Here is a 22,617-nt window from a genome sequence, read left to right on the forward strand (position 1 = left end):
ATCACTTTTCCCTCTGGTACAAACTTATTAAATATTGCCACCATTTCTACTGAAAACCCTCCAAATGTAACTTCAAAATCATGATTAGCTTTTCCAATTGTAATATTGTTACTAACATCTATAGTAGTCACTGAAGATTGTGTTTGTCTGGTAGTGGTAACAAGAGGACCATCAATGAACAACTTTAAGCCATGTATAGATGACCATGTAAGTAAAATAAAGTGCCATTTATCGCTTTTAAGCGGAACTTTTACCTTTAAGAATAAAAAAGGTAAGTATTTAACAATCAAATTTTAAATGAATTAAAGTCAAAAAAATTGGTATAGCTGAGTTTACCTGCCATAATCTTTTAGATGAACCAACTTCAAAAAACATATAGTTAGTTTTAATATAAAAAGAAACACCACTTCCAAGATGGCCACCACTATCAAAAACAAAAGCTTTATCAGAGCTTTGAACAGAATTTAGCTTTACTCGAAGTCCTAAAGATAATCCATCTTTGCATAAAGAAGGTTGTGCAATGCATTGACCTAAATAAAATTAAAAAAAATAAATTTGAAATACTTCTTATCCTTAAAGCTTTTATTATTAAAAAAAATTAAAATTAATTTTTGATTTTATGTGAATGACCACAGTAAAGTCTCAAAACTAAAATTTGTGAGGTATAAATCTTAATATGGTTTTGAGACTTAATTACAAAAATCCTGCTTTGGTCTTGAATCTTAGATCTTGTCCTGTTGATAACAAGATAAGATCTATGATTTTTATATTGAAAAAATATCAGAAACATTGTTTAGTATTAAATTTTGAAACAATAAATTGTTATTATAACTTATTTTTTCAATACAAATTTTTTTTAATAAGTGTAACACCAATGGTTACACATTTTTTTGATTTTTATAATGCTATTCTTAATCCTTTCAATCTATATGACCTGCTATGCGGGTTATGATTTTTTTTTTTAATGTTACCACACTGAAAACAGCATTTGATCAAGAAACCAAGGCTAAAAAAAGATAGACTTAAAAAATTAGTTTGACAACCATTTTTCTGACTAACAAAACAAGGTCTTATTTGTGAAATTCTGGCAAATATTTTTTTGTTTTAAAGCTTTTAAACCGATGATAAAATTTCACTTGCAATTATTTTACTGTATTTTGTCTAGGACTGAAAGGGTTAACAATATTTTACCACCAAACCTCTTTCATGGTGTTAACCTGACCAGGGCTGAGAATTTTTGTTGTGATTCTATCACTAAGAAAATTACAACCCTAGGTTAACAAGCTTTTTCTTATCCACAAATAAATTTGAGATTTTAGATCTGCTTTTTTTTCCTTATTACCATCTTAAATAAATTAATTTTTCCTATTCATTTTTGTCAAAGATTGTGTTTCAGAGCTATATGGTTGAGAAAAAGTTAATAAATAAAAAAAAAATAGCCACTTTGAATGTAGTAGTTACTGCCTTGGGGAAGTAAATACAGTAGAAAAAAAAAGTTTGCCTTTACTAAAGCTAAAGGACCTTACTTGTTCCAATACAGAATTAATTTAACATCATGGGAACTTATAGCAATGTTAAAAACAGTAACAATATATGCTAGGTATTGTAATATATTTTTAATACAATCATATAAAAAGTATTTGAATGTTTCAACATAACTGTAAGAAAAATAACCTTAAATTTTTGTATTCAATAATTTGGTTTTAAAGAGTAAATGTCATTTTTTTTTTTATCTATATAAGACATGCATGTAAGAGCTAGATAAAATGGTTTTTTTTTTAAATTAAGTAAATTTTAATTAAAAAAATAGCTTTATTGAGGATGTTGATAAGAAGCAAAACTAGTTGTTTAACAAATAGACAAATTGCTTGAATAAGAGTGATTGGAATAAGGCTATTGTCAACACAACATACAGATGAATTGTCTGGTCTGACTTTTTGAAATGAGTATTGATTTTAACAACTTTGTCCAACAAGGTTTAAAGAGATCGATATGTTGATAATGATAGGTCAGAAGCTATTTTAATAAAAGTTCATATTGCTCTATTTAATGTTGCATTTAAATTTTTTAAGTGATCTAGAAAACCTGTTTAAGTTATTTTAAAGAACGTAACTTGTGTGACATCTTTAAAGTTAATTCATTTTTTCTATAAGTGAGATTAATTTAACACCACACAAGCACTATGCCTAAATTATCTATTTTGTGGTTTTGAGATCACAAGGCTTGAAGAGACAGTCTTGCTAAAAAAAATAATTTCTTAAAAACGATCACTTTTAATGTAAAAATGCGAACTTAAAATGACTAAATTTAGCATAGCACACCATAGTTTCTGGAAAAAAAAGAGTTAAAAAAATTGCATAATTTGTTTAGTTTTTACTTTCCAAGAGTAGAAAAACTGTAATGATGACAACAACAATGAAAATTGCGATGATGATGATGACGACAATGATGATGACTGAAAATTCATTTTAATTTACAATATATACTAGTAAAGTTATAATACTTTTACAAAGAAACTACTTTTACAAAGAATTTTATTTGAAAATATCAATTCTCCATAATTCAAGATAACTTGATCGTTCATAATCAACAAAAATCGGAAAATCAAGTGGAATGTTTGTTATAGATATGTTATTGGAACTACTATAACAATGTAGCAAATTACGGAAATGTTCATAAGAAGGAGAAGAAACATCTAATTCTTCTATAGAAAAATTCAGTCGTTTTTCTATGGAAAAAAACACAATAACATCAAAATTTGATATTTGAGAAAATGTAAATATCACATGAAAAAGTTGATCAGTAAGCTCTTCATCATATATGCAATCAGCAGCTATAATTATATTTGTTTTTTCTATTACCAAGCAGTCTTTATCTATCCAAGAAAATTCAGAGTTGCTATCTTGTAAATTTAAATCTAAAAGAAACTGATTTAAACTTACTTCATTATGTTGTTTTTCAACATTAAACCAGTTTAATTTTCTGAAAGATACATTTAGGTCTTGATCTGTTTTTTTGTGGAATGCATCAAAATAATATCTCATAAAACAATTTAATTCATAGTTTTCTTGAGTTAAACACAAAATGTCATTTTCTTTATCAGTAGAAAATACATGAGAAGCTTTAAATGAAGCAAGAATAGAACAAATTCCAACTCCAGCACCAAGTTCAATGCAATAACAATCTTTAAATACGTCACTGTATATAATATAATCCGCCATCAACAGAGATGCTGCCCACACTTGCTTACCAACATTATTTAAATGAGTACTATTACAATGAATAATCGTTAGTGTTATAGCGTTATTATCAAACTCAGTTCTGTTAGTATTTAAATCTCCATCACTATCGTAGTCGATCGTGTTTTCGGTTAAAGGAATTGACTTTGGTTCTATATGTGTCGAACATTTGATACAAAACCGAGTTATATATTTTTCACTAGAAATCTTGTTTTTAGTTTTGCATAAGTGAACTTCAGATAAAACAAAAATATCGTGGTTCATTTTAAATTAATAGCACTATTTAACTGACATTACACTAAAACATGCGAAACCTATTCGAAATTTTTAGTTCATGCTTCATAAACTGAGTGAGTGTTTAAATCTCACTTTAATCACATTATGACTATCATCATTAGGACGTTTCGAAGACGATGCTCTGCGATAACACTTTGGTTTCTTTATTATTTTATTTTTACCTTTTTTATTATTATTTTTTAATATTCCGTATATTTTGGTCAAGAGGGAGGGGGGGGGATGAGCGGTACTGTAGCACTTGGGCCCGGAGGTAAAGAGCACCGGCGGTAGTAACCGGGAAAATAGATAAATATGATTGTTTTAAATAAAAAATAAATGTGAAAAAAAAAAGAAAAACTTTTTAACTAAACACATTGTCTAAAATTAAAAAGTAGAAAACAAACAGACATTTCAACAATTCAGGTAACCTTCTTGTTTTTTTAATTATTTCATTATATTACCGTTTTTTTACGCTGATTTTTTTGAGCGATTCCTGAAGCTAAGCTCATTTTCGTTATGAAACATAAGTTATTTGTCATTAAAGTTAACAAGTAGCTAACAAGGAGATAACTCACATACGTGACTCATGGGAAAGTATTGTTTAAGAGGCAAAAGTTGTTACAGAAGTTATTAGAATACAAATTCAGTTTTCTACAAAAAGAAATTCTTTTATTGAACCAGATCAAGATATCAAAACTTCTGTATTTTACCCAGAGCTGTATTTTATATTTAATGCAATATGTGATTTAATCTTACCCATTTTAAATTTGCAGAAATATGAGTATGCAGACCTAAATTTAAAAGCGCCCAAACTTGAAAATGCATACAAGAAAGATCCGTCAGAAGACTTAATTAGTGAAATACTTTATCTGAAAAGTATTTACAAAACAGTTTTTAGTATTGAAAGTTTTCCCCTTCATCTTCTGAATTCAATTTATGAAAAACAACTTCTAGGCATTTTTACCAACATCTCTCTGACAATTAAAGTGTTTTGTACAATTTCAGTAACTGTGTCATCAGCAGAAAGATTAGCAAACTGGCAATTAAATTGAAATCAAGTCAAAGAAGCACAACATGTCAAGATCGCTTAAATCATCTTGCCATATTATATATTGAAAATAATTTAGCAAAATGAGTGATGTCATTGAAAAGTTTACTTTGGAAAAAATCCGAAAATGTCAATTAAGATTTATTTTTAAGTTACTAATGCTATTAAATATATTTTCTTTTTAATCTTGAAAACTTTTCTTTAATTTTATCTTATCATTAAGACAGTCTTTAAGTGTCTTTTACTATTATCAAGACAGTATTTTTATAGATCCTAATTTTTGGTTTAGTTCTAATGGAATAAACAGGCCAAATTCATTAAATATAGCTTATAGTACACTGTCAATATAATTTCTTTTTTTTCTTTTTTTTTTTGCCCAGTAAATACTATAATCGCGTTAATAGGCATTTACGTGAACTAATTTTCTAAATTCGCAACAATAAATATTATCATATCAATAATGCATTTCACTTTATCTGCGTTATAAATTCACAGTTTAATGCTAATTTAATTCATATATTTTTAAAATTATATAAATATTGATAAACAAATTAACCCAAAACTAAAATAGAAAAGTCACCAGTTTCTACTCGGCCTGTTTTTCGGTTAATCAAGTACAGAACAAATCAAAATTTTAAGTCGTGTTTATCTTCTGCAAACGATTACATCGCTGACAACTGGCCAAGCTACCGGACGTTAGAACAAAAAACACTTTTTTTTTTCCAAAAACGAGTGGTTCTGCTTTCGATAAAACAAGCTTTTTTCAACAAAACCTGCTGAAATATTGAAACACTTGACGTAGAAACCAAGATGAGAATGAAAATGACTAAATAATTGGTCAATAATGAAGTAACTCATTATGGCGAAGATAGAAAAGTATAGCTGAGTTCGCCGCAAAAAAAAACGAGATTCTTGATAACAATATTTTAAAGTCGGTAACGCGTGAGAAAACCGTGACAACAAACATTTTGCAAACTGCATATAAAGTTACAAAAGACATTTGTCATTTAATAACTTTGAAATTAAACTACACGTTATGAGCGAGTTGAAATGAGTTGCATTCTTTATTCTAGAAACGCATGCTCGCAAACTACATTATTATTATATTGTCAACTACAAAGGTAGTGAAAAGAGGAAAAAATGATTGCAGAAGTTTTAAAATTTTTTTGAGTCAACTAACCGGAGTTTTTAGGGATAAAATAGTCCCTGAAATGCTTGAGTTGATTAAATAAAGTTTCAGTTTTACTTAAAAATTTTTTTTCTTAATATTAATTTCATTTCTATGCTCAAAAAACAACTGTTTCTTTAAGATTGAAGGTATTTTTACTAATATATTTTAGATAACGGATTTGCTAACTTTGAATTTACATGCGATAGTGATGAAGTTACGGTAAGTTTCGAGTTCGATTACTGCGCTCAATTCGTTTCTCCGCGCATAGGCTTTGTTTAGTCGAGGTTCGTGTTTCAGAGTTAAAGAGTTGAAAGAAGATTGTAACCATTATGAGTATCCTCCTCGATTAAAGTGGCCCCCTCAGCCAAAAAATGTTCCATTCTATGAATATTTATTTTTTTAATTCAATTTAATCATTAAATCATGTAAATTTAGTTTAAGGCTTGAAATAACTTGAGAATGTTATTTCAGCCAATGTTATATATTATATATAGTATCATATACATATACACTTTGGCCCTTTGTCACTCAAAAATAAATAAACTTTGACATCAACGCATGTTTGAGTGTGTAAAAATTTGTATCTAAGCATAACTCGGACTCCGGGTAGTATCAGGGACTCCGGATTCCGACTATTTTTTAAGATTTAGTAGTTCATTTTTTTTTTTTTTTTTTTTTTTTCTGTAGCTATTTATTTTGCCGTTTAAAAATGTTTACATTGCAAATACATTTATATAAACCATTGGCTGGAGCGAGAAGAAGGCGTGTTGAGCCTTATCGCCGAGCCCCATTTAAAAAAAATAATAGCGATAAATTCTACATTACCGTAACTTAAAAATATATATAAAATAACAAATAGAAATGAAAACCGATATAAATAACTAATATAAATAGAAATTTTTTTTAAAGAAGTGTTGAAAACAATTGCTAAAATGCTTAACGAATATATTAATAAAAAATAAAAAAGTCAAAAAAATAAAATTTCTTGAGGATAAAAGACAACAAGAAATGAAATTTCATAATTAATATAATCACTAGATAAATTATTAGCATCATCAGTGATATTTTATATATATTTTTTTTTATTTTAAATATTTTGTATTCATTAATATTAATCACTGATACAATTAAATCTATTTTTTATATGATTGTTTTTAGTTTAAAATAAACATTTAAAGCTGGATATATCCATGAATAATAATAATCGTTTTGATTCGTCCTTAAATTGCTCTAATGTAGTCTGTTTATTGTTAACAATATCTGGAAACTTTTTCCACAGATTATGTCCGCTGTATTTAATTGAATAAGAAGTTAATTTTAGTTTATATTTTGGAACAACAAAATTGTTATCAGAAAACTTTGTTGAGTATTTATGTTTAATTTTATTAAAATTAGATTGAAATAATTTTGGAGATAATCCATTTTTTGTTTTAAAAATAAATTATAAAACTTGGTGTAAATTAAGTTTATACACATTTAAAACAACGAGCACACGTAGAAGTGGTTCGCAAGGAACACTTCTGTCGGCTCCAAATACTATTTAGCACGCATGTTTTTGTTTGTTGTAGAGTTTCTTTAGCTTTGTATGGTTAGTACTACCCCACACAATATTACAATAAGACAAATAACCATGGATAAAGGCAAAATACAATTTTTTCAGGGATGATATATTTAGAAAAGGTTTAGCCCTAAACATCATTGCAATATTTTTTGAGATTTTTTTTTCAATACTATTTATATGTGAATACCACTGTAACTTTTCATGGTTTGCTTGAATAGCTTCATTTTTATGGAAGGAAAGAAAAATACTTGAAAAATTGTTTAGTTTCTATAGCATGCGATGGTGCAGCAGTAATGTTAGGGTGCTAAAGTGCCGTTAATTACTAAAAAAAGTTTTTTTGTGGTGTGACAATGTGCTTATTATAGACTTGATTTATTACTAAGCGATACTGTGAAGGAGATTTTAGGAATTAATAGATTCATACTATTTCTTAATAAAGCTTAACGTCGCGTACCATGCTTTTATAAAAAACAGCAGAGAGTTACACTCATGTGCAATTATTTGATGTTAAACTTCTAAAAAATTATTGAATTTTAAGTACAAATGTGCTTCAACTGTTGCACAGAATCTTCGTTTAATAGAATTTTGCTTTAATATAAAAATGATGTTTCCCAGTGAAAAATAAAACCGCGTCCCACATGGGTTACGCGTGGGTTCCGTGTGGGATTGATGGGATTTAGGTGGGACGGATTTTCCCATGTGGTATCCGTATGGAAATGTGTCACCTTAAACCCATGTGGGTAATCCCATATGGGTTACATGTGGGAACCATATGGTATTTACACACATGGGAAATCCCACGTGGGTTTCCTGTGGGATTTGCATGGGAATTAATTTGAAAGCCGGAAACTAAAAAAAACTTTTAAAAAAAAAACTAAAAAAAATTTTTAAATCGACATAGCATTGCGTTACGTTTATATTGTGTGAAAATATTTTATATTACATAAAGAATGGCAAGCAAGTATGTAAGTACCACGAATAATGTTTATGTTTCTTTATAGAAATAAGATTAAGATTTGTGCAAATAGACGTATTATTAGGATGATATAATAGTTATTTGAATATAAATCTTGAGTAAATTATTTGCAAACAATTAACTGATGCAAGTTGCAATGTTGTCAAAAACCAATCTTGCATGCATAAAGAAATGCACAAAGAAATGCAGGTTTGAAAGTCAAAGAATTCCCAATTATCTTTATTAAAAAAAGAAAAAAATAGGATGGAGATGGGTTTCTGTAACTTTTTTTATGCTCCAAAACTTTTAACTTTAGATATAATAAGGTCCTTAAGACTTAAGGGACTTACGAGGTACATTGAGGAACAAAAACAGGATATTTACAGAAACTTTTCAATTTTTAATCTGGAGTACCACAGTGTAATTGGGAATAAAGTCTCTGGGTCCAGTTTTCAAAGTAATTTGATCTAAAGTAATGTTTAAATAAAATAATATGCTTTAAAATGCATAGAGTTATACATATAACTCCTGATAGTTAACTATATGTATAACTAGTTATACATATAAATTGTTATAAAAACTTATTTTTTAAGGTTATGCTTGAACAAATTAGTACCAATTAATTCAAATTCAAGATTTAGTTCAAGTTAAAGTTCTTATTTATTCATTGGTTTTGTTAATTTTATATTTATTTGTTCAAATTTATCAGTTAGTACTAATTCTTACTACAGTAAGAATATTAATCATTGTTGAACGTGATTTTATTAGTAACTTAATTTTACTTTCAACATATTTTGACAACACCCTTTACATTTTAAATGATGACAGCTTTACTTTTCTTTGATGTTAAATTTATTACGTTTCAATAACTCAGATTGAATTTTAACTGAATTATTGTAAGCTTTGTAAGGGTTTGTAGTATATCAAATGGTGTTGTAAATAAAGTAAAAAGAAAATATATATATATATTTATATATATCATACATACATATATATATATATATATATATATATATATATATATATATATATATATATATATATATATATATATAAATATATATATATATATATATATATATATATATATATATATATATATATATATATATATATATAATATTAAAACAATAAAATCGATACAAAATTTCACTTTAAAACGAATACCATTAACATTGTGATGATAATAGCATTAGGAAACTAGTATTTATGTATTATTATTATACTATAAATAAATTGTTTTTTAATTCATTTTATAAAATAGAGACTGATAACTGATAATTAATGGAAATAAATACAAATTATAAAAATCATGTAAACTTCATTTATTATTTCTAAATACTATATTAATGTTAGTCTACAAAGTTAAAATCAATTTTAGAGCATTGTTATTAGTTTTTTTGCGATTCGCACTTCCACTTCTGTCTCTCAAATTTATAAAATAGGTGGTCAAAGCTTGCTTAATAGGTAGGTTCTCAGCATAACAATGCTTTTTTCTTACACTTTATAAAGAGAAAAATGGCAAATTAATTATTTATTTTACCTAAATTATAGGGTCATCTATGCATAATGATGTCAGATGATGACCCGGTTTATTGAACACCTTCACCCTTTATCAAACTCAGTCAATTTTATGCCATCTCCCATTGAAAATGATGTCAGTTTTTGTTATCATATTATGATGGTGTATCTGAATTGTTAATATAATATAAAAAATGCATATACCATCAATTTTTTTCTGGTTCAATTATACATTTATTCTCAACAGTACTAAAAGTAAAAAAAACAAACATAAATTGTTCTTTCAAATAAGTAAGCTAATTTCTGAATTTAAATTGTTTTTCCTATGATCCTCTACAGTTTTAACCAACAAAAGCAAAAAGTTTTTAGACCACACTATTGGTGTAAATACCTCTAAAACCTGCTCATAGCTAGCATAAATTGTTTTACTTTTTTTTTAAATAAAATATTTTACTTTTTTTTTTAATTCAATTTTTTAATTGACATTATTTTGGTTTCAACATCCCCTCCCCATTGTCAATTATTGTTAAACTCACACTGCCCTTCTATCTACTGGCATCATTTATGGATGATCCCATAGCCTAAATACTATATATATGTATATGTATATATATATATATATATATATATATATATATATATATATATATATATATATATATATATATATATATATATATATATATATATATATATATATACATATATATATATATATAGTATTTAGACAGAAACCTCCCTATTTCCCCCCTATTTTATTATTTTTTTTTAATAAAGAAAATTTGACTTTCAAACCAGCATTTCTTTGTGGGACACTGCAGTGTCCCATGCATGCATGCTTAGTTTTTGACAACATTTGAACTTGCATCAGTCAATTGTTAGCAGATAATATACTCAAGAACTATATTCAAATATCATATGAACATGTTAGAGAATGTTCATATGATATTTGAATATCATAAATTTAATAATATTGTTGTGACATGTTATATAAATAATACCATAATAGATTATGATATGAAAATAAGATAGGATATAAAGGCAATCATCAAAGAATAAATTTACTTATAGAAATTTAGATGTTTGTTTATTAGTTTCAGAATATTATATTATGTGTGACCGCGGTCTATAATAACAGGCCTTGACATTGCACAACAAAGTTGTTAAACTGAAGGCCAATTCCTAATACTGTGTTTACATTTTCATCTTTTAACATTAGACGAAAGTTTGTGTTCACGCTTTTTTAATAAATCTTTAAAATTTGATTGGTTTATAAAGTAGATAGCGCAACTTCAAGACGATTACGTTGTTAGGTTCAAGGCGTTAACATTGTAAGGTAATAATATTGTCAAACAAACGATAAGTTTTTTTAATAATTAAAATGCCTTTAAAATGCTGTGTATCTCTTATACAATTTATACAACTACAACTACAATATTAATTACAACTACAACAAAATTATCAATACTCAACCACAACAAAAATATTTATAAATTTATAAATTCCCAATTTATAAATTCCCGAAGAATCTAGAGAGAAAAAGATGTAGTGAAGCTATCCCAAGAACTGGTTTTATTGTTACAGACTATACAGCAGTATGTCAACTGCATTGGCCAAATGAAGCAACTTTTGAAAGCAAATATGGGAAGCAACGACCTTTAAACCCACCATCTGTTATTAAAAATATTCTGCCTAGTTGTTTAGCCACACCAGCAAGTAAAGTTAGAAAAACTGTAACTTCAAGCGGTTTTCGAAGAATTTTACCAGATAAGTTAATTGATTTTCTAAAAGAGGATGAACTTATATTTGACGATATTCAATCTTTGTTAAGTGATAATAACAATGTTATTGTTTTCCAGCTTAATAAAAAAAATTTGCACATACAATCAAAAATGTACAAACTTGGTGTTCCATTATTTATTTTAGTAATTTTCAAGGATTATTCATTTGTAGCTAACCATAATGGCACAACTTGTAATATTTCATCTTTAGCTTTAAACAAATTAAAGTTAATAAAAACAAAATCAGCTTTATTTGAAGCAGTTAGATTTTAAAAAAATAAAGAAAGTTCGCTTTAGTCAAATATTCTATTCGAACACCTTAATGCTATGAGAAAAGTTAGTGTTGGTAAAGTTTTATATACTTCAGATATTATATGTAGAGCATATGAGTATTTTGCTATGCGACGAAGTTTAGATGATTGTTTGTATAAGGACTTTAACACGATTGACTTCAAAAATAAGCTCAATGGAGGACCTAAGTTTCATAAATAGTATTTTTATGAATTTAAATCCATTGAAAATAACTTTCATACTACTAATTGATAAGGTCTATGTCAAAGCTTCATTACTTTACCAAAGAGGTGCTTTGTTTGGTCAAACAGTAAACTACCCTGAAAAGTTAGCTAAAACAATTTTACCATTTATGATTAAATGTCTTTTTGGAGGTCCAGAATTTATATGTAGAGCTCAACCTGTTGCAAATCTTTCCTCTGAATTTCAGTTTGCTCAATGTCAACAAATTGTTGATACGATAAATAATATTGAAAATAGTAAGACACAAGGTAATAATTATTGATGGTAACCGTGTAAATCAAAGATTTTTTGGAATGTTTAAAACAGTTGATAGTAAACCATGGTTAACAACATCAGGTATATATTTATTGTATGATTATGTGCATCTCTTAAAATCTATACAAAACAATTGGTTGACAAAAAAGACTGGCGAACTTCAATTTTTGAACAATAAAGAACTGGCTTTGGCTAAGTGGAGTGATTTAGAAACTTTATATAAAACTGAGTGTAATAGTCTTTTTAAACTCTCTAAACTTACAGCTAAATCAGTTTATCCAAAACCAATAGAGAGAAAATCTGTAAAGTTTTGTTTGTCTGTTTTTTGTGAAGAAACAGCTGCATTAAGAACGCATCCAGAGATTGAAAATATAGCATTTGAAGGTACTGCTGTATTTATTGAAAAAATAATTTTTTTTCAAATGTTGTTAATGTCAAAGCACCTGGTGCTGGCATTCGGTTTAGAAATGAATTATGCGGAGAAATCCACTCAGTTGGTTATCAACAGTTACAACTGCTACGAGATATTGTTGAACTGTCAAATTTTATGAAACCTACAGGTAAGCGTGAAAAACAGCTTACGCTAGATACTAGCAATGCAATAGCGCATGTTGGTGATTTTTATTGTTACCATTTTTAGAAAAAAAAATTAAAAATACAGTTATCTTTCTAATATATATATATATACTTTGTTATGGTTCTGCCTGTTATTGATACTATTTAATATTACATAAATATTCTTAATGAAATTTGAAATACGAAAATATGATTATCTTTTAACAATTTATGGTTTCTTTTTATATTTCCGTCTTAACTAAAGATTATTATTAGAAACCATTACACCCTACCTAATATAAAAATATATCAATATAAGTAAAAGTAAAAGTTTAATCGGCCTTCAGTTTTTACAGCATTTTGCGCGATGTCAAGGCCTGTTATTATAGAAGGCCGTGTGTGTGACGAAAAAGTAAAGATACTTTTGCATCCAGTGGCTATTGCACCCAACGTCTACATCATTGTAAAAGTAGGTTTTTACATTTTTGTTTTTGTATTTTTGTTTAACTACTTATCCTAATTGATCACTTTTTTTCAGGATTCTCCTCATGGGTTCAAGCTCATTACGCATAATATGTGTTCAATTACCCATAATACGTTAGTCATTGTAAGTAATAAATTAGGAAATAATTATTTGTGAAATATTGTAGTCATTAATGACTTCAACCTGGCTAATAATTAAAATTGCTCGACTAATAAGGTTCCTTATTAAAATTTCTCTCTCTCTCTCTCTCTCTCTCTCTCTCTCTCTCTCTCTCTCTCTCTCTCTCTCTCTCTCTCTCTCTGTATATAAATATATATATATATTTATATATATTTGTATTTTTTTTTTTAGAAAATGTTTGAAGAAAGTTAGAAGATACTAAAAACCTTGGTATTATGCAAGCCGAAGCGATTTAATTAATTCAATCGACAAAAAACGGCGTGTAAATCGCAAAAGAAAAAATAATATTTTTAATATTCATTTTGGATGTATTGATTAATAGCATTTATTTTAAAATAAATTCATTTTGCAACACGTTTTTTAATTTTATAAAATTTCGTCATAATAGTTTAAGGTAAATCCCACGTAGGTTATAGGTGGAAAACATCTCATGTAAAAGATCAAAAATGCTGCACATTTTGAATACCAAATGGGATAAAGTAGCAAATACCAGAATAAGTTAAGCCTCTCTGAAAGCTTCGATGATTAATTTTAAATTACTATTTAAGTTATTTTTAAATTAAAAGGTTTTTAAAAATCATAGAAGCATTCGGACTTTCATTTGTCTAGTATTGACTACTTTTATACGATTTGGATTAAAATATGTGGCATTTAAGATCTATAACATGTAGTATTTTCCACCTATATCCCATGTAGGATTTACCACATAAAACCCATGTGGGATTTACCATATGAAACCCACATGGGACAAAATAATAATCCCCATATGGGTTACATATGGTAAAAACCCACGCGTATCCCATATGGGATTTACCATATGGAATCCATGTGGGATTTACCATATGAAACCCACATGGGACAAAATAATAATCCCCACATGGGTTACATATGGAAAAAATCCACGCGTATCCCATGTGCGCTTTTTCACTGGGTTAGCGTCGTGAGAGGGGGGTAGGGAATAAGTAGGGACGACAAGGATTGGGAGTGGAATAATAACCCTTGAAACATTTTTTTCGAAAAACACACTTATGAAAAATATATTTATTGATGTGTCTTTTATCATAACTATCAAGTGCGCCTAAGACACTAAACAATCTAAAGTTTAAGTTTTCTAAGCTTAACAATTATCGTTAAAAAAATAAATAAAAAAAGAAACATTTGATATTATTGCAATGGTTTAGTTATTTAAAAATACAGTTACTCTAAGCAAGCATTAAGAAAGAAATTTACTTTTATGCTAGTTTATAAAAAATTTTCTGCCTAAATTTTATTTCCAGCGGGTGCAGAACGTTCGTTGGACGTCTTAAGAACATCATACGGACTTGTGACGTATATATGAAGATGTAGATGCCTTACGGACATCTGTGCCCGCTGGGCTGAAACAAAATGGCTTATTAATAATTCAAAGTTAATGCTCTCGGCAAGCTCACATTTAAATAAAGTTATTGTCAATCCAAAAAGACATTATTTTGTTATTGTTGATCACAGATAATTTTTTATCTTTAGTCAACTGAAACTTCTCTCATCATTAACAGATCTTCCTTTTAGGAAGAGTCAAGTCAATTTTGTAAAATTTTAAGATGAAAAATAAAAAATTATAAATTAACTGATATAAAATAACTGAAATACTGACGAAGTATCTGATTCGCACATAATTTTTTAACCATATATATCGATTCATACATAATTTTTTATTAGGAAAACGTTTTTCATTTGTAGTTCAGTTGTCATTGCTGGAGATTTTGATGCACACACATCTTTGAAAGTGGGGTCGGTGTGAGTAGGTTTTAAGTTGGGAGGGGTGCCATACGGGTTTTTGCCAAAAACATTTTTGACACATAAAAACAAATCTAAATTGCTCCACAATGTTGAAATCAGTTAATTTATAATTTTTTGTTTTTCTCCTTAAAAAAAAGTTGTTTACCGTTTTCAAAGTCATTGTAGTTTTATGAACATCTGTCACTGTAGAGTCACAGTAATTTGATACACCGAACTATGTTAAAAATTCATTGACTGTGCGCATTATGATTATAAGAGATATTTACTTTAAATAAAACGTCTTTGTTTTGTTTTCAGCCATAAATGCTTGCAAATTTGTAAACTGTGGTTTGTTATTACCTAGTTTTCTATTTCCGTTTAAAATAAACGCATTACTTTGTAATAACAAGCATATATTTTACGGGCGCCAGTTAATGAGCGCGAGGGAAGGGTGTGCAGCTTGCTCTCCTCCCCCTCTCATATATTAAACTTTTACATAATATATATATATATATATATATATATATATATATATATATATATATATATATATATATATATATGTATATATATATATATATATATATATATATATATATATATATATATATATATATATATATATATATATATATATATATATATATATGTACACACACACTCACATATATATAGAGTGGAGTTATCTTGTTTGCAGATTAAGTCGTCGATATATATGGTTAAAAAATTATGTGCGAATTAGATACTTCGTCAGTATTTTTAATGCGGCATAAGCCGCATTAAAAATACTGACGAAGCAGCCACTCGGTATAAGCGCAAACTTGCAAACATCATAAAGTACTTAACGTAAGCGCAAATAAAAAAACTAACAAAAAATCGAGGGCTTATTTGCGTCATTTTTTAAAACACTAACGTAAACGAGAAGCAGCGTCAACCAAAATCTCAGTTTAGTGTACGCATATACAAATGTGCGCCAACTTTTGCATTTGCACCTGAGTTTATAAAACTATTTAGCGTTGTTTTCGGCATAAACAGATTTTTTTTAAAACTCGTGGCGATACAAGATTTTTTTACTGATTATTATTTACCTTTAAAATTGTTTAGAAAACCTTTTAAATATTTTAAATTTAGAAGTCTCTAAATTGATAATGTGTTCAGAGAATTGAAGACTCTCGGTCAAAAGTTGGAGCAGCGGAAATTTAAAGTTATCGATTAAATTCACATTAGACTCTGATTACATGTGCCTCAGTGTTCAATTTTAACAGATTTTTATTTGTTTTGGGCTGTCTCAGTTTTCTCCGCTCTCCTTTATAATAAAGAAACAAACTCTCTCAAAAAAAATTAAAATTAAAAAATTTAACCATACAAACAGACAGGTCTCAAAAAATATACAAGCTTTTGCAAGGTTAAAATTAAAAATAAAATCACCTTTTAAATACTTGTCACTTGAATTATAATACTAAAATAAGTCATATAATTCAATAATTTGTAAGTAAATCAATAAAATAAGTCATAAAAATAAAACAAATAAATACTAAGAACTAGAAGTTTGCGTTTAGAAATAATTTTATTAATATACTTTAATTATAGATTTAGTTTAATTTAATTTCGATTAATAATGTTTTGCAAAAAAGGAGTAAAATGAGATTTTAAGAAAGTCTCTTTCAACTTTAACAGCAAAGCAAACGTCCTAATTTTTAAGAAACATTTCAGGGTTAGGGTTAGAAGGAACAGAAGTTCAAGGAACTATTTCCGGTACCTTTTCTTTACGTTTCTGTAAGCTAAATGTCAAGTATTGTACAACCTCAGTGCGTTTTTTGCCCTGAGACGTTTATCAATATTGTCTTGAAATATTTATATGTACATAAATATATAAACAAGAATATATTTGAAATAGGAAAAAAAGTATTACCAGTAAAATCTCCTGCGTCAATCCACCCTGTTTTTCCGTCAATATCTAGTGACTGGTCTTTACCTTGGACAACACCACCATGGACTGCTAAGGGAGGTGTTACTGGAATGGTATTGTTATAAATGTAAGCTAGCGGCCATAAATAAGCCGGTAGCACTGTTGCTCTAATTATTTGCAGCAGCAATGCTGCAATATAAAAATATATAAAGTTCATACTATAAAAAAGTCGAATTTCAAAAGTTCTCATTCAAAAGTTATATGTTTCACTTTTATTATAAATGCATTTTTGTTTGCTGCAAATGCTCATCAAATTATATCCTGAAAATGTTATATTTTAATTATCAAATACCAATAACCAAAAATTCTAGGTGCAAAGTAATTTATCAGTTCAGCTAAATTGAGGTAAATTTCGCAGCGGATTGCAAATGCGCTTCATAACCTTGTTTTTTTATGGAAGGCCATCCATTCGTAAGTTATTGTGCATAGAACTGTGTGTTTAAAACTATTGGTTGCACACAAGTGAAGTGACCTGGTTGTTATTATCGCACAACAGAGTTAAGAGTTTTTAAGATGGTTGGCATCATCTAAAAACAATTTTTACTTTAATTAAAAGTGATTTCTCGGTATCGTTGGCTTTGAGATGACGGTTTTTAATTTTAAATAGTAAAACTTTTTTTATGCATATTTAAAATTAATAAAAACAAACGAGTTTTTAATGATTATATTTTTAATATTTATTATTTATTTCGTATTTAAATTGATTTCTTTTTTAAATGTAAAAATTTTTACTTTTAAAATAGCGATCTTTTTTAAATACATACTGAACGATACTTTACTGTTAAATGTAAATGGATAAATAAATAAGTATATACTGTCAAAAACCGCCCCTCCCACTAACACTATAGGCCGGGTGAATTAAAAAAAGCAATTGCTTTTACTTAGTAATTGATCAATTTTACGTGAATAAAAACTTAATTAGTTTTTCATAAACTTTTATTTACGTAAAGTTGAGCAAATTATTCAGTAATTGCTCAGCTTTACGTGAATTAAACTTAAAAAAATCGCTACAATTTTTGTTCATGTAAAGCTAACCAACTACTGAGTAAATACAATTGCTTGTTTTTATTCACCCGACCTTATGTAACGAAAGTGGAAATACATACCTCCACTGCGCGGAACAATAGGGTATGTGGTCAGGAATATTTTTTAATGAAATTTGCCAGGCATATAGACCTATACAGTTGACTGAGAAATTTCAATTATGTACCAACATGCTTTCAATATCAATGCAGTTCAAGAACAGGAGCGAAATTTTAAATAACAATAAAAAAACTAAAAAACTTATTACACGTAAAAAAAACCATGATTTATTCAACACAAAAAATTCTACTTTTATAATAAAGTCTAAGCTGATATAAAATTCTAAAAAAAAGACAAATAAATACATCCTTAATACTAGACCTGTAAATCGAGCCGAACGAGCCAAGCTTGCCAGGGCTCGGCTTGGCTCGTTTACATTTAGAAGTGTTCAGGCTCGGCTCGAGGTCGTTTCGAATATGAGATTCTTTGAACGAGCTCGGCCCGTTAGGGATTAGTATTGTTTGGGCTCGGCTCGTTTTACATGTTGCTCGAGCTCGACTGGTTTAAAACTCGAAATAATTACCTGTTAGTTTAAAGCTCGTTTAGTAAAAAAAATTGTTCGTTAAAGGCTCGCCTGTAAATAATGCAAGTCCGAATCAACAAACAACATAAACAATCCTACAGTCTATTAAACATGCAAATAAACAACATAATGAAATAAGATCCCACAAATCTAATAGTTCAAAATAAAAGTTAAAACTAATAGTTCAATGTATAAACTTAATGTTCAAAGTTCAAACATAATGTAAACTCTCACAAGCATAATAATTCCTATTAAACACTGCACTCTAATAGTTCAAATTACCTTTTCACAAATGTAAGTCTTGGTCTCATTGCATTGGATAAATATATATATATATATATATATATATATATATATATATATATATATATATATATATATATATTCGAGCTTTATTCGAGCCTATATGAACGAGCCAATGATGTTCAAGCTCGGCTCGTTTAATAAACGAGCCTAATTTTTTGTTCAAGCCCGGCTCGTTATCCATTAGAGCCGAACATGAACGAGCGCTTGTCGAGCCGATCACCGAGCCATTCACGAACACGAGCCAGGAATTACAGCCCTACTTCCCACACCAACTTCGAGTACGCTGTAAAAAAAAGGTCACAGTTTTTGTCTTTAAAATCGGTGCTGTAAAAACCCATGTACGCACGTACCTAGATTATAGGCGCTGACATAGATCACACATTAGTACATCAAGAGCCCCTTCGCCTCCTCTGGTTGGTTGGAGTCTTTTACTTTTCCCTGACTCCTCCTTATTCCGGACACCTTAGTGATGTTGTTAGCTGCAAAGCATTTTCATCATTAGATCATAATTTGTTGAGGCCTGGAAAATTTCATTGTGTAGTGCTCTCTGTTGTTTTAGTCTAAAACATTAATATTAGGGTGTATAAAACATTAATATTAGGGTGTATAAAACATTAATATTAGGGTGTATAAAATGACTATTTTCCACAATTAAATGACTCTTTTTCAATTTTATGGGTGTTATTTAAATAAACAAAACATATTTGACATATTTAAAGTATAATTTTCTAGATGAAAACGGCATTTTAGAAAAGTTATTTAGTCGACATTAAAACTAAAAGTACTAAATGATTTAGTTTTCTGGCTTTCAACACAACGAGAAATTAAAAAACTTTTTTCCTCGAAAACAAACTAATTTCTTACTAAACTAAATTCTTTTTTTTACATAAATAAAAACTTTTTGCTTGCATAAATACAAATAATAATATATTTGTATACATAAATGAAAATAATAAAAATATTCAGCATTTTTTGGTATTTGAGCAAACTTTTAGACATGAAGCAAACTCCAAACGTTCGTAAGGTTTATACTTTTGTAAAATAACGATGCTTTGCAAAAAATTGCGATGATTTGAGGCTGGGAACTAATAAGCCCCAAAATTTTGTCAACCTCAACACAACTCCATCCCCTCCCTCTACTCAATCCGAGCGTAAAGGCATCAATTTGATAAAATATTTTTTGTACTATTTTCAGCTAGACTTATATTCATCAATAAACTTTAAGTTTCAAAGTATTATCTCTCAGCGTTCAAAAATTATGACCATATAAAGTTTAAGCCCCCCTCAATTTGAGGGGCTTACAAATTTTATGTGGTCATAATTTTTGAACACTGAGAGATAATACTATAAAGCTAAAGTTAAAAAAAGTACAAAAAATATTTTATCAACTTGTTGCCCTCATGTTAGGGGTAAGGGAGGATCAAGTTTTTGAGTTTACTTTTTCCCAGCCTCCAAATCCTTATTTGTTCCCTCATCCTTTATAAAATGTTCCATAAATTTTCACAATAACATTAAAAGTGCTATTAAAAAAGATTTTAACAAAATTTAAATGATTAAAACTGTTTTTTATGCGCCTTCTTTAGTTTTTAAAGCAAAATCTACGATAGGATATCATTTGGGTATTTCCGCATCAAATCACCCAAAATTTAGAAAATTTTGAACCATGGGTCTTCAAATTTTTTAAAAACCTCTTTGGCTGTTGCATCTTAAAAAGAAAAGTTAACATATAAAATTTTAGCTAAAAATGTTGAGAGGTTGACAAGATACTGCAATTTTAATACTGACCTGGTTTCCTAAAATGACCCGGTTTTCATAACACTCTGAAAAAACATTTTTCTTAAAATAATAAGAAATAAAAATGGCATACATGAAAATAAACAAATATAATGTTTTTTTGATGCTGAATTCAATAAATGTACTTAAAATGCTAAAATATAAAAGGAACATGCTTAAAAATTAATAAAACAACTAGTTTCTATAAAACAACTTTGGGGCCCAATATCTCAAAACACCCCGATCAAAAAAAAATTTTTTTTGCTGTTAATATTTTTCAGCTGTTTATAATCTTACTAGGCACAAAAAATCTAACTGGAAAAACGACTGAAACATACGGAAATTTAATTTCAAAGATGTATCAAATTTTCAATAAGCTTTTTTAAAAAACAATTTAGAAAATTTTGAACCATGGGTCTTCAAATTTTTTAAAAACCTCTTTGGCTGTTGCATCTTAAAAAGAAAAGTTAACATATAAAATTTTAGCTAAAAATGTTGAGAGGTTGACAAGACTTTCAAATAGAATTCTGTAAAATATTATATTTAGTTAAAAGACTCCTTAAAAAAAACAAAACAATTTTGTTATATTTAAGGAAGTCTTAATTATATGATAACTTAGTTGTTTGAACTTAACAACTGAAAAAAACATCCTGTTTTGTTTTATATAAAAATTGAATTAGTGTGATATGGATGTGCATTTGTTTTTAAAATTTTGACAACTTTTGTAAAAGTTTATAATAACTAGTTTATAAAAAGTTCAGTTAAAAAACAGCATTCGTAAATTTTATTTAAATTTTAACAAATTAACAATTTGATATATATATAAATTGTATATATATATAAATATATCTATAAAGAAAATTAACAATATCTATCAGTCTAAAAAATTATACAACAGTGGGATTCTGAAAAGGTTTGATTATTTATATATTAAATTTTTTTTTTACTAAAAATTAAGTAGGAAAATTCTTTTATTTAAGTAGGAGAATTCTTTTAATTAAGTAGGAGAATTCTCTTTTTTTTAAGAAATACATTTATACAAAGTAGTTTATTATAAGATGTGTTCTATTTGGTTAATGACATCAAATGCATGCAAAGGCCAACAAGATGTTATTGGAACTTTAAGCAACGAAGAAAAAATAGCTATATCATTACGCTGTAACATTGAACTATCAAACTTAACAACATTATGTGAAAAACATGTAAGTAAACTTACTAGAAAAACTGAAAGTCAATTCAATGTTCCCTCAAAACTGTGTTATGAACCAAATGAAATTAAAAAGAAGGCTGAAAACTTTGATGAAATTATGAGCTTGATAAAAGAAAAAATTCTATGTTCTGACAAAAGGACTATTGTTCAACTTTTAACACTGGCACCCCCAAGTTGGTCAATATTAGAAGTACAAAATAACTTTGCAGTTACAGAATACTAAGCAAAAAAGGCTAGACAACTTTTTAATAAAAAAGGATTGTTGGCTATCTCACCTTTGTATAAAGGGAAAATCTTACAAAAAGAAATAGAAGATTCTGTTAAACTTTTTTATGATTCAAGTGATTTATGTAGAACTACGCCTGGAAAAAAAGATTATGTTAGCATTCAAAAGAACGTCCATAAACAAAAAAAACTGCTTTTGTGTAATTTAAA

At 27.9% G+C, this 22,617-nt stretch overlaps 2 protein-coding genes and 1 long non-coding RNA gene across 3 annotated transcripts in view; 1 reads left to right on the forward strand and 2 right to left on the reverse strand.

The window, feature by feature from the left end:
• The window catches only part of LOC100205557 (uncharacterized), a 50,520-nt gene extending 32,798 nt beyond the window's left edge, over positions 1 to 17,722 (reverse strand). The window contains exons 1-3 of the mRNA XM_065801567.1: positions 17,231 to 17,722; positions 337 to 530; positions 1 to 254 (exon numbers count right to left, since the gene is read on the reverse strand). The exon at positions 1 to 254 is cut by the window's left edge and continues 20 nt beyond it. Coding sequence (XP_065657639.1) covers positions 1 to 254; positions 337 to 530; positions 17,231 to 17,477 — 695 coding nt within the window. The 5' untranslated portion in view covers positions 17,478 to 17,722. The remainder of the gene's footprint in view (positions 255 to 336; positions 531 to 17,230) is intronic.
• On the reverse strand, positions 2,533 to 3,639 carry LOC136082391 (methyltransferase-like protein 22). The gene has a single exon (XM_065801568.1). It carries the CDS (start codon positions 3,501 to 3,503, stop codon positions 2,535 to 2,537), a length of 969 nt encoding a protein of 322 aa, XP_065657640.1. The 5' UTR covers positions 3,504 to 3,639; the 3' UTR covers positions 2,533 to 2,534.
• LOC136082390 (uncharacterized) lies at positions 8,160 to 13,914 on the forward strand. Its single transcript, XR_010639655.1, has 4 exons — positions 8,160 to 8,260; positions 10,866 to 13,365; positions 13,435 to 13,503; positions 13,732 to 13,914. It is a non-coding gene; the product is annotated as an uncharacterized LOC136082390 (long non-coding RNA).
• Positions 17,723 to 22,617: the final 4,895 nt, after the last annotated feature.

The sequence above is a fragment of the Hydra vulgaris genome, chromosome 07, assembly GCF_038396675.1.
Source record: "Hydra vulgaris chromosome 07, alternate assembly HydraT2T_AEP".
Classification (NCBI taxonomy): domain Eukaryota; kingdom Metazoa; phylum Cnidaria; class Hydrozoa; order Anthoathecata; family Hydridae; genus Hydra; species Hydra vulgaris.

What these genes read in the sequence shown, in the direction of transcription:
- LOC136082391 (XM_065801568.1), bottom strand. Translation starts at nt 3,503, where the DNA reads ATGAACCACGATATTTTTGTTTTATCTGAAGTTCACTTATGCAAAACT.